The sequence below is a fragment of the Tupaia chinensis genome, unplaced genomic scaffold, assembly GCF_000334495.1.
Source record: "Tupaia chinensis unplaced genomic scaffold, TupChi_1.0 Scaffold000061_1, whole genome shotgun sequence".
Classification (NCBI taxonomy): domain Eukaryota; kingdom Metazoa; phylum Chordata; class Mammalia; order Scandentia; family Tupaiidae; genus Tupaia; species Tupaia belangeri.
This window is the reverse complement of record NW_006159519.1, coordinates 455,133-467,965: the sequence shown is the minus strand read 5'-3', so window position 1 is coordinate 467,965 and position 12,833 is coordinate 455,133. Positions and strand designations below refer to the sequence as shown.

At 38.3% G+C, this 12,833-nt stretch overlaps 1 protein-coding gene across 3 annotated transcripts in view; it reads right to left on the bottom strand.

Moving 5' to 3' along the window:
* Positions 1 to 3,045: 3,045 nt before the first annotated feature.
* ERICH1 (glutamate rich 1) overlaps positions 3,046 to 12,833 on the bottom strand; it is a 92,205-nt gene continuing 82,417 nt past the window's right edge. Inside the window, exons 4-5 of one of the 3 annotated variants that reach the window (XM_006141630.3) lie at positions 11,166 to 11,360; positions 3,046 to 3,431 (exon numbers count right to left, since the gene is read on the bottom strand). In XM_006141630.3, the coding sequence (XP_006141692.1) occupies positions 3,358 to 3,431; positions 11,166 to 11,360 (269 nt within the window). In that variant the 3' untranslated portion in view covers positions 3,046 to 3,357. The remainder of the gene's footprint in view (positions 3,432 to 11,165; positions 11,361 to 12,833) is intronic. The other 2 variants (XM_006141627.3, XM_006141628.3) reach the window with 2 other exon arrangements.

Below are 12,833 nucleotides of genomic sequence, written 5' to 3'. Positions count from 1 at the left end.
ATCAGCCAGAGGAAAAAAACCCGGAGTTAATCAAGTGGGCACCAGATGCCCATACACGACACAGTTCCATTCTGGAAGCAAGGCAGGAGCTGGGCTGTAGAAGCCGGGGACCCGCTAATGCTTGTTCTCCCTCAAGTTGTGCAAACACCACACTAAGCTCACAGCACTGCAGTCAAGTGTTGACAGGCCTAGGAAACACTGGGATTTTCTTCTAGGCACAACTGTCTGAATATTAGCAACCTAATAGAAATTCCTCACATTCCTTGAGCACTTCCTATCCTTTGTTTGCCTGAATTGATATGGTTTACAGAAAATAAATTACATGGACTGAATGAATATTTTGTACTGTTGTAGAAGATAAATTGATCTAATTATGATCCAACTTCAATCACAGTGGGATAAACAGATTATCATATTTATGCTGACATATTAGAGACAAGATTTATTTGCCTTTGTCTTCTAGAAGACACATTTTTCTCTTTGGAATTAGAAGGACACACAGACCTCATTAACGCTAACCACCCCACCTGCTCCGTTGTGTCCCTAGTCCTCTGTGTTCTTAGGATCAGGAAAATGGATGTAGAGTGTGCCACAAAGTAAAACAAAATGAGATTATAGAAGGAGAACTCTCACGGGGATCCTGTGCTGGAAATGGAGAGATGTCAAGAGAAGGGTCTAGTCTGATACACAAATGAGAAGCCCCTTTCCCCCCACTTGTCACTACTGGATTAACTTGCTGGGTGTGAAAAAAGATACAAGTGGTGGCTCATGATTAGAGGACACAGACTGGACATTCAGAATGGGGAGATTATACAATTGTCAATAGGCCATTCATTTTCGTATCGGCAGAACATGTCCCATCGACTGAAAGGCACTTTGAATGCTAGGATTACAGCCTGGTGTGTCCGGGATTCAGGTTCCCAGAGTCGGAGGAAGCAGGAGACTCACATCACCACTGCTGGGGATACAGCATACATTCCTCATTTGTGTGATGAGGGGGTCCCCGACCACTCCGACATGATGACAGTGTCCCCTCTGAGGCCATCAAGAATGTGAAACGGTGCCGCCCTTGTAGCTCCCATCTCATGGTGCGGCCTTTCCCCGGAATGCTCATTTGAGTATGGCTTCCATCCTGTTTTCAGCTACGTAAAGAACTACTGACAACATGCACCTACCTACCCACCAATGTTTTCTCGAGGACCCATCCTGGTATCGGGTCAGTGAGGCTGGCTCCAGCTACCAACCTTTATTAAGCTTGGGGCACTGCATGACCATCAGGCCCAAGGTGACCTCTCTCAGAGCTGGAAACAATCCTCTGTTTTGACCTTCTTCCAGAAATTTCTACACAGTGGAAGGGGAATCTCATAGGGACTTGGAGAGTGAGAATGAGAGAGGACTACAAAAGTTCAGGGATCCGTTTCCTTTCTCCTCGTTGAACACCTCTGTCCAGAGCTTTGACCCACTGGGTGCAGGTGGAATAGGCAGCTCCAAAGTGCCATTGCTGTTCTAGTGAGCCTGCATGGTGCTCAGCCTCATGCTAGGTCTGCAGGATGCAGCCTGTGTGAATCCTCACCAGCTCAACACTGCTGATCTATCCCAGGGGTCGTATCTGCATCCTGGCCGTATAATTCCAATTCCAGCTGTTTGGGGGGGCAGATCACGACAACGGTCTGAAGATGGGCATCACTAATTCCCTTCTAAGAAGAGACGGACAGCATCTCTCCAAGCCCTCACTGAGTGCTTCAAGTTCCACAAAGGAATGTGGATCCAGTTCCTGGGTTGGGGATTATATCCCGTACTGAATTGGAAGCACCCTTTTGGTATTGACAGGCAGTGCTACATCAAATCCAAAGGTGCTGGTTCAGGTTGGTCACACTGGTCCATGCAGCCACTGGTCACTTGCTGCCAGCTCCTCGAAACCCACTAAAAACAGAGAATGTGGAAAAGGAAAGGATCCACAGCAGCACAGAGAATGGAGATGGCGGGACTGTGGAGTAACAGGGGGAGTAGACTCATTTAGATGCTTTTGAAGATGAGAAGCATTTAGGAGGGTATCAGTGTGCTCAGAGGTCAGAACTGGGGAACCAAAGGCAGGTGCAGCCTGGGAACTGCTTCCCCTTGCAAAAGGACACTGAGCTTTGGCCCAGAGGACAAAGGTGGTAAGTATGGCAGGAAAAGGCAGTACCTGAGATTTTCAGAGACTTAAGTACAGAAAGCTGTAAAAAATTTCTTTCAATAAAACCTCTGAGAAGTTAAAATCTATAATTAATTTAAAAAAATCTATAAAAGTACTAGAAGACAAGTTGAAAAAATGTATAAGAATATGATGTAAAACAATAAAAATGATGGAAAATAGATTATAGTGGTAGTAGTACCCATTAGGACAGCTATTAAATATTTTTTCTTTAAATAGAAAATACTAATATTAGGGAGGAAGTAGAGAATTCGGAATTTGGCTGGTGGGAATGAAAAATGGTGCAGCTTCTATGGAAAACAATCTGGTAGTTCCTCAAAATGTTCAAAGTTGAGTTATTATTTGACCTAGCATACCTACTCCCAAGAGGAACGAAAACAGTGTCCACGCAGACTCCTGTGCGTGAGTATTTAGAGCAGCATTGTCTATGACAGAAGAAGGGGGAGGTGCCAGCCACATGTCCATCAGCAGTTGAAATCTGGGGTACGCACACAACAGGGTGTCACTCAGCCTTAAAGGGAATGACTATGGTGATGGTGGGAATAACACTATTCACTACCACTGAACATACACCTAAAAATGGTTAAAATGGTAAATTTTATGCTATGTACATTTTACTACAATAAAACTATTATTTCCATGGATAGAGTCAATGCCCTCCTACAATGTACCAATGGGCTGATGCTTTTAAAATAGTAATACTAAAAATTTGTGGCTGCTTCCTCAGCAAAAAGAAAACTAAAACAGAAAAAAAAAACAGGTTCTTGGTATTATTCGCAAAGTAAAAGAAAAAAAAAAAGAAAAAGAAATTCAGGTATAATCAAACCACTTACACTAGAAATTTTTTAATACCCACAAAGCATTCTTAAAACAGAGACTTTCAGATACAAGGTGATTTAAAACATTATAAAAATAAATAACAGCTTAAAACTATACAGTTTATTTAGCTAACAAGATATTCATTTTTAGCTTTTATAGGAATTGCAAACACAAAAATAAATAATGTGGCAGCAATGTCTTCAGAGTTAACAGGGTTTGAGTTACAAAGATAACATTGGGAATTTTACTTCTTTTTATATAAAAAATACTTCCCAGCCCATTTCATCTTTATATTTTATATGTACTCTTTAAACATTAGCTTAACTTGAATACATATACTGATTTTATTCACTGTTTTTCTCAGGAAGGATGTGTGTGATCCAGTAATTAAAAAAAGCTGAGATTACTCTGGCATGATCTGAAAGGCAAAACAAACAAACAAACAAAACACAAAAATTAAAATAGACAAAAAAGAAAAATAATAAATTATTACTTTGTAAATAGTGGCCTTTGGGCCCAAAGTAAATCATGAAATAATCTAGTAAAATACAACTTTGATATTAAAATGATGTTGATAAAGACATACCACACTTATGAATCGTATATTAGGCAACAAATATGGCAAAAAGGTAGCTCAATTCTGCATATGTGTATGAAGGACTTTTCAAATAGTTCGTAGAAAGTGTGTATTAAGGAAAAAAATGCATGGATTTAAAATAATTTGGTACCAAAATAAAATTCAGACTTCAGTTCCACTTTTTCATGGACTTTTTGACATCTCCTTGGGTATGAGCCCTGCAGGCTCACATGTTGCCTTAGACCTGATCTCCACAGTATCATGGTACAATATTCAAAATATAAAATCTGAACCTGAAAGAAAACTGTATTGAACTTGAAATGCAAAAGAAATAGAAGTTTAAGCCAAAGGTAAATAACTAGAGAAAGGTTAAAAAGTGGAATTCTGAGACAGTGTAGTGACCACACAGTGTCAGGTTTCATGAAAGCTAATGTGATGCTGAGAACAGCCAAAAGCCAACTAGCAAGGAGGCAGTTTGTCTTGGACATCAATTGTCACTTCTATTGTTTCACGGGAGAATTATGGCTGCGAGTCAAGATTCTCTACAAAAGTCAAAGTTTTGCTTTTAAATTGTTTTGCAAAGTTTTTCTTGAGTGAGAGAGAAAGAGACAGAGAGAGAGAGAGAGTCCTGCAACACCAGAATCCTCACCAACCCCTCTCTCCTGCCAGCTGGAATCATGGTATGTTCCCGCTGACCGAGGATCCTTCACACAGGGCCCAGTATGGTGTAGCAATGCTTGATCACCTGTGGCACCGTGGCTGGCCCCAGTGTTAGGCTTTGTAACTTATAAAGACACTATTCAAAGGCTGCCACCTTCAATCAAGTTTATGGCAGATTCTGCTAAATCCACAGTTGCTAACCACACAGAGCACATACTAAGCCCTAGAGGGAAAAGCAAAACGGATGCACAGACTACTCCAGTCAGGTTTAGACCCCAGGGTTATCCTAAAGGGCTAGTCCTGCTGCCAATGCTAATGCTTCACTCCAAAATAGATGGATCAGCTACCTGGGCACTGCTAGAAGAGGGGATCTGACCCATAGCCAACTCTAAAAAAACGTACTTCCAACATTCTCCTGGAGCAGACTCTATTCTGCCCAGAGGCAAGATATGCCCAACCTCTGTAAGCTTCAACAGCCAAGATAATAAAAACTCAACCTCGATACAGGGGATTACAGGAGGATTAAATGTGGAAATTCCTCAGTGTGTAGGGTGTGATAAAAATTCAAAGAATGGCAGCTATTATTTATAACATATATACAGATGTTCCTTGACTTACAATGGTGTTAGGTCCTGATAAATTCATCATAAGTCGAAAGTATTTTAAGTTGAAAATGCATTTAATATACCTAAATACTGAACATCAGAGCTTAGTCTATGGCATCTTAAACATGCTGAGAACACTTACATCAGCCTGTAGTTTGCCAAAATCATCTAATACAAAGCTGATCTTATAATATAGTCTTGACTATCTCACATAATTTACTGAATACTGTATAGAACGTGAAAAGCAGATAGTTGTATGGGCATTCAAAGTACGGCTTCTACTGAATACAAAAGGCTTTTGCGTCATTGTAAAATGGAAAAATTTTAAGTCCAATTAACGTAAGTCAGGGACCATCTGTACATGATAAAATATAATATTAGGTCATTGGGAAAGTCATGACTTACTTTTCTATGTAAAATGTGTCATGACTTTCCCAACAACCCAATATATCAATGTGAGAGCTATCACAATATTCTAGTTGATTGAATACCAGCTTTGTTGTAACACTGTAAAAGCACATGCATTACACTTGAAAGAAGTACCTACGATTTAGGAAAATTAGTTATTGAACCAGCAAAGAGAGAAAGGACATGTATTATGTAGAAAACACTCCATATGTACTTTTAATTAATTAATTAATTTTTATTTATTACATTCATTCACTGTATATCATTACAGCATACAAATTAAATTTTACCATCCAGAATACACTGTGTATTGGCTCAATCAAAGATATTACCATACATATTATCTTTAACAGATAATTTTCCATTTGTGTTTCTTAAATGTTTTGCTTCTTTCTTTTTTCTCCATGATTCCCTCCCTCTTACCTTTTGCCGTCTTCTACCCTCTTCCCACACACTTGCACATCCATGTTTATTGAGACATTATTCACAATTGCTAAGACATGGAACCAACCCAAATGTCCACGAACAGACGAGTGGATTGAAAAAGTGTGGCACATATACACTATGGAATATTACTCAGCCATTAAAAAAATGTACTTTTAAGTGCTATTATTTCCATCTTGTCCTATAGGGATGAGAGATACAACTACTAATTAAAATTTATAAGCTAGTTTTATAAAAAAATAAAATTTCATTTCAAAAAGTTACATATGATCATATGGTTTTTATGAAAAACCCTTAGCTAACATCATACTGAATGGAGAAAAACTGAAAACTTTTTCACTAACAGCTGGAAAAAGATAAGGCTGCCCACTTTCTCCATTCCTTTTTAATATAGTACTGGAAGTCCTAGTCAATTCAGTTAGACAAGAGACTAAAATAAAAGGCGTGTAAGTAGGAAAAGAAGAAGAGAAATGATCTCTACTTGCAAATTATATGATTATAATCTCAGAAAACCCAAAAGAATCCACAAAAAACTCCTGGAAGTGATAAGTGAACACAGTAAAGTGGCAGGATACAAAAATCGACATACAAAAAATTACAGCATTTCAAACAACGTAACCATTATGCCATCTGCTGGTCCCACGCAAAGAGTTCTTAAATGAGACCCTCATAGCACAGGCAATAATTCCAAAAATAGAATTGAAGAAAGCAATCCCATTTACAATATCCACAAAAAGTATAAGATACCTAGAAATAAGCTTAGCCAAAGAAGCAAAATACCTCTGTAAAGAAAACTATGAAAAACTGAGAAAAGAAATGGAAAATGATACAAAAAATGAAGAACATTTTTTCCTGGATTGGAAGAATTAATATAATCAAAATGTGAATGCTACCCAAATTAATGATCAAATTTAATGCATTCCCAATTAAAGCACCAGAGATATTATTTACAGAATTGGAAAAAAAATCATAAAATTTTGTCTGGTATCATAAAAGGCCCCGACCCCATATCACTAAAGCAATATTGCACAAAATGAAGGCATCTTACTCCCTGACTCCAAAATATATTTCAAAGTTGTGAAAATCAAAATAGCAAGGTACTGACACAAAAACAGGCATGCAGACCAATGGAAAAGAATAGGGAATCCAGAAATAAACCCCAAAATATTCAGGAAACTGATTTTTGACAAAGGGTGCCAGTCAATCCAGTGGGTAAAAGAAAATCTCTTCAGCAAATGGTGCTGGAAAAACTGGATATCCACCTGCAGAAAATGAAACTGCACCAATATCTCTCACCATTAACAAAAATCAACTCAAAATGGAATGAAGATCTAAACATAAAACCTCAAACTACACTATTGGTAGGAAACACAGGGGAAACTCTTGGAAACACTGGAGTAGGCAAAAAATTCTTCTTCTTTTTTTTAAGAAATATTTTTGCTATAGGGCACATGCATTCTCCAGAGAGACAAAAAGCAACAAATCACCACCCCTCCTCCCCAGGAGGGCTGGCCATGCTGAAATCCCTTCTCCATTCTTTTTTGGGGGATTTTGGCATGCATGCACATGTGCCCAGCATGATTTTTAACTGCTGGGTTTGGGACTCAAACCATGGTTGACTACGTGGGAGTCCAGCAACCTAACCATTATGCCATCTACTAGTCCTAGAAAAAGACTTCTTAAATGAGATCCTCATAACATAGGCAATAATTCCAAAAATAGACAAGTGGGGGACCAGCAGTTAGCGTAATGGCTATGTCACTGGACTCCCATAGAGTTGGCCGTGGTTTGAATCCCAGACCCGGTGGCTTAAACTCACGCCGGGTGCGTGTGGGTGCATGCCCAAGATCCCGAGAGGAGAACGGAGGAAAAGGGATTGAGGCGTGGTCATCCCCCATGGGGGGGGATTTCCTACTTTCTGTCTCTCTGTCTCTCTTGTCTGTCTGGCGAGTGCACGCACCCTATAGCAAAAAAACCTCTCCCAAAAAAGAAAAAAATATATACACAGTGATTATATGTAAGTAAAAATTAATAATAATAAAAAGTTACATAGGTCAAATCTGCATTAGATGAACCTGGTATTTGAAAACAGAGCTTCATTGTTTATAAAATTTTATTTAACAAAACAGCTTGCTTAGAAAAACTTTAAATGTATATCCATATACATTCAAGGGGAATCTATTTTTACAGAAAATGGGATCACACCTAAGTTTTAGTTTTATCAATTACTTAAAATAGATGTCCTTGTAGACAAAACTTGTTCAATAATTTTAACGTAAGACATCTCTGACTTTTAATATTAGGAATTCTGCTAAATCACTAACGGCTGCCACTCCATGGTTGACTACGTGGGAGTCCAGCAACCTAACCATTATGCCATCTACTAGTCCTAGAAAAAGACTTCTTAAATGAGATCCTCATAACATAGGCAATAATTCCAAAAATAGACAAGTGGGGGACCAGCAGTTAGCGTAATGGCTATGTCACTGGACTCCCATAGAGTTGGCCGTGGTTTGAATCCCAGACCCGGTGGCTTAAACTCACGCCGGGTGCGTGTGGGTGCATGCCCAAGATCCCGAGAGGAGAACGGAGGAAAAGGGATTGCGGCGTGGCCATCCCCCATGGGGGGGGATTTCCTACTTTCTGTCTCTCTGTCTCTCTTGTCTGTCTGGCGAGTGCACGCACCCTATAGCAAAAAAACCTCTCCCAAAAAAGAAAAAAATATATACACAGTGATTATATGTAAGTAAAAATTAATAATAATAAAAAGTTACATAGGTCAAATCTGCATTAGATGAACCTGGTATTTGAAAACAGAGCTTCATTGTTTATAAAATTTTATTTAACAAAACAGCTTGCTTAGAAAAACTTTAAATGTATATCCATATACATTCAAGGGGAATCTATTTTTACAGAAAATGGGATCACACCTAAGTTTTAGTTTTATCAATTACTTAAAATAGATGTCCTTGTAGACAAAACTTGTTCAATAATTTTAACGTAAGACATCTCTGACTTTTAATATTAGGAATTCTGCTAAATCACTAACGGCTGCCACTCTTTACACTTCAGAATACTGCCCAAGAAAAGTTTTCAGTGTAAAAAACATATTTTTTAAATTAAAATGAAAATTTTTCAGTAATTTAAAATGTTCATTTCTCATAAAAATTTCACATTAGTTTAACTTAGATTGGGTTTTTGTAGCTTAAGATAAAACTTCACTATAGAAGTCAAAGTTTGTTAAATACTTAATACAGTAGGTCTGACAACCAAAAACAAATAAACAAAAAAATACACGCTTGCATGCTGGCCCATGAGGTAAATGATTATGGTCAGGTATGAGCACAGTAATGCTGCTCCTTTATTTGATGAGCATGGCTTCTGTGGTGCTGTGGGTCTCACCTTCTCTCCCACCAGTACCACATGTTGCAATTTCTTCTATTTTGAAAACAAAGCCTTTTGGCTTCACTTTCTCCTCTACTCTTATTTTTCGCTGTTCCTCGTAGCCCACCCTCCAGGCAGGGTCATTTTCCCTCGCTGTCTCCAGTTTTTCCTCTCCGTTTCCTCTTGAGCTTTCTCTAATACAGCCTTTGCCCTCTGCTCTCCGTGTCCTCAACCATGGCTCTGACCAGGTGATCACCAGACCCCTAGATGTCTAATAAATTCCTTAGCCTCAACCCATCCAGCCCTGAGCTCCTAATATGTCTCCGTCTACCCCCAAACCTGATCCTCTTAACAGTCTTTCCTCCCGCTTATGGGCTATTTTGTCCTCCAGTGGCTCAGGCCAAAACATGTGTCTCACCTCCTATACCCTACACACGTCTCATCTCATGTCCTACATGCCATTCCCAGTTAGTCAGCAAATGCTATTGGTTCTGCCTCCAGAACCCATCAGGAATTTGGCCATACCTTACTGTCCTACTATTTCACTAAAGCTGGTCCACACTGCAGCCATCTCTCACCGGGGTCACCCTTACAGCCTGTGGCTGGTCTCCAATCTTGATCCCCTTCCATCTGGTCTCAACACAACAGCACAGACACCTGCTAAGTGCAATTAGACCCTATAGCTCAAAGCCTTCCAGTCATTTCTCATTTACCTCTGAATAAAAGTCAATAAATTTGTCATGAGACCCAGGGCGTGAGTTCTCCCCTCCTCTCCCACCTTATCTTCTGTGACTCCACCCCCTTGTCTCTGTTCCAGCCACGTGGGCCTCTTTGCTGTTCCACAATGCACAGTTTCTTCTGCTCCTAAACACAGTAGGTATGCTATGCACTTGAAGAATATCCCCTCCTGTTTCATGTTCTCCTCTGCACCCTTATCTATGAGATATTACACATATAGTACAAATTTCACTTGTTGGTCTTGTTTATTTTTTTCTCCCCCACTAAGTACCCGAGGGCAGGGTCATCTGCCTTTTTTCTCTGATAAGCTCCCTAATCCAGAGAATCATGGCACAAGTGGACAATGGCACAGGTGGATGTGAGATAAATCTTTCAACAAATAATGCAATTCATGTATTCACAAGGCATTTCCTCCTGGCTACGCCAACCCTTGATGACCTCTTCACTTATAATATGGTACTTCTTGTCCCTGCCATTCACTTGCTCATTATATCACTGCCTTATTGAAATTGCTTTCTTGTTACTTAATTTACTATCTGGCCTTTTAAATGGTAGTCTTGACTCTGCGATTAGACTGAGAATTTTGTGGATGGAAACCATGCATTACACTTCTTTTGAAACTCTTTCAAAGTAATCTGCAGAGTCTCTTTCACTCTTTCATTTGATTGAAGACTAGTTAGGTGCCTACTCTGGGGAAGGCATGGTGCTTTGCACTCAGAGTTGTGCAGGGAAGGGGGTTCTTCGCAAAGTTCCAGTTTTCTGATATTCAGTGTTTACAGATTTCTGTGGCCTAAATAGTCCTACATGGCCCTTGTTACCACATGTGGCACTTGGAAGACACAAGGACAATTGGCTTAGAGTCACTACAGTTTGCATAAAATGAGCACCCTACTAAGGTGGAGAAAGCAAACAAACAAACCAAAAGTATCATCATAATTCAAATCTTTAACTGTAGGGGTTCAATAAAGCAAGCCATGATATGCGAACAACAGAAAAAATTTACCTTCTACCAACCAGACAAAGGAGAAAGAAAGGGGGAAGAAGTGAATTCTTACACTTTTATTTAAATGTATGAAATTTTGGGTTTAAAACTTGATAGCATACAAATCTGAAAGTGAGATTGCACATGCAGTTATGCATATATTATATGAAATATTTTTATATTGAACAGAGACACAAGAAGCTTATTTCTCCGTGGGACTCTATTCTTCCAAGCCATATGTGTGTCGTCATATTTTCTGATTCATTACTGTTTTGGTGGGGTGTGAGTTTTTCAGAGGCAAACTTTGACAAGAGTATCTTAAGCAGTGCAATGACTAAATTGTACAGTACTTACCAGGAGGCATCATGCAATGTTCTGGGAACATTTCCAGAGCACTCTTCAATCTCTCAATATCTTGCAAAAGTAACAGAGTTTTCATGTGGTCCAGAATGAACACATCGGAGGGAGGCATGCGGTGAGACTCAAGATGGTTGAACAGCTCTTCGGTGGTTTCCACACAGACAGCTGGATCTGAATCTTTGGCCATACCTAAACGTCAGTATGACTTTGAAATATAACTTGATGTTTACTTAGATAAACAAAAGATAATCATTCATGTCTTAAAAAGTGTCAAAAACACATTTCTACTTAAGATGAGACCTCTGGGGTTAAAAAAAATTAACAGGTAAAATATTCAGAACAGACTTTTGAAAAGTAAGTGGTGACAACCAGAACACCACTTTTTAAATGACAATGGGAATCTCACATCTGTTTGTATATCTGATCTTTTAAAATACCTTTCAAATACGACATGCCAAAGTTCAAAAGTTCAAAATCACAAACAGTGATGGAATAAATCAGACGATGAAAATAAATTATCTATATTTATTGGGTCACCAGAAAAGTCATAATGCATTTTTTGCATAGAAAAACAGAAAAAATACATCATGGCTTTTCTAATGATCAAATGTCATGTATCTGTAAAAACAACAAAAACAAAGAATGCTGACTATTTAAGATAAATCAAGGAAAACTAAGAAAACAATATCCTGGCTTCTAATCTTTTTTCTTTTCTTTTCTTTTTTTTTGGGGGGGGATAAGATTCTGTATTATTTGAGCACCACAACAAATTATGGCCACATTGTTCCATCATTTTCCGATCTCATAGGTTTTGCTTTGTAGGTTTCTTTGGGCAAGAACGTTCTTTTTACTTCAACTATACACTCTACCACATAAATGTGCACTCTTATTATCACCACAAAATAATGTTATCTTTGGTTGAGCATTTTTACTCAGATTACAGTAGTATATACAATAATGTTAAACATTACTCCTTGAATAGAAGGACCATCCAAAAACTTTACTTTGCTTCCAAATATTAAATTAAAAATAGAACCATTACTGAAGTAATGATTTTTTTTCTCTCTCTTTTTTTTTCTGAAACTTTTTTTTTTTTGTTATTTCATTTTCTTTTATACATTCAATCACATTATTATTTGGCTTACAAAATGGATATTTCGACAGGTGAACATTTCTCCCTAGTCCAGTTGATAAAACTACAAAATATCTTCAACAGATAATACCACATTTCTTTGTGCCATTAATGCTTTGTCTCCCTATTTTTCTTCTAAATGTCCTTTCTCAGACCCTCCTCTTTCACACACACTATATCTGGTATTTACATCTATATACTGTGTTTCTATATCCTTTAGTCAATTAGTTTCAGTCACAGAGTGTGGACACTCGGTATATATTAAGTGGGGACATACAATGCGTCTAATGAAAGGTCAGCCATCAGTCTAGTTATTGGTCTTGTGAAGATAATACTTGTTTTTTTCTCTAGCTGCCTTTTAAGATTTTTCTTTATCATTGGTTTTCAGTAGTTTGGCTATAATGTGCTCAGGTGTGGTGTTTTTTTGTATTAATCCTTCTCGGAGTTTACAGAACTTTTTTGAGTCTGTTACTCCATAACCTTTATCAATTTTGAAAACCTCCCAGGTATTATCTTTTTAGGTATTATTC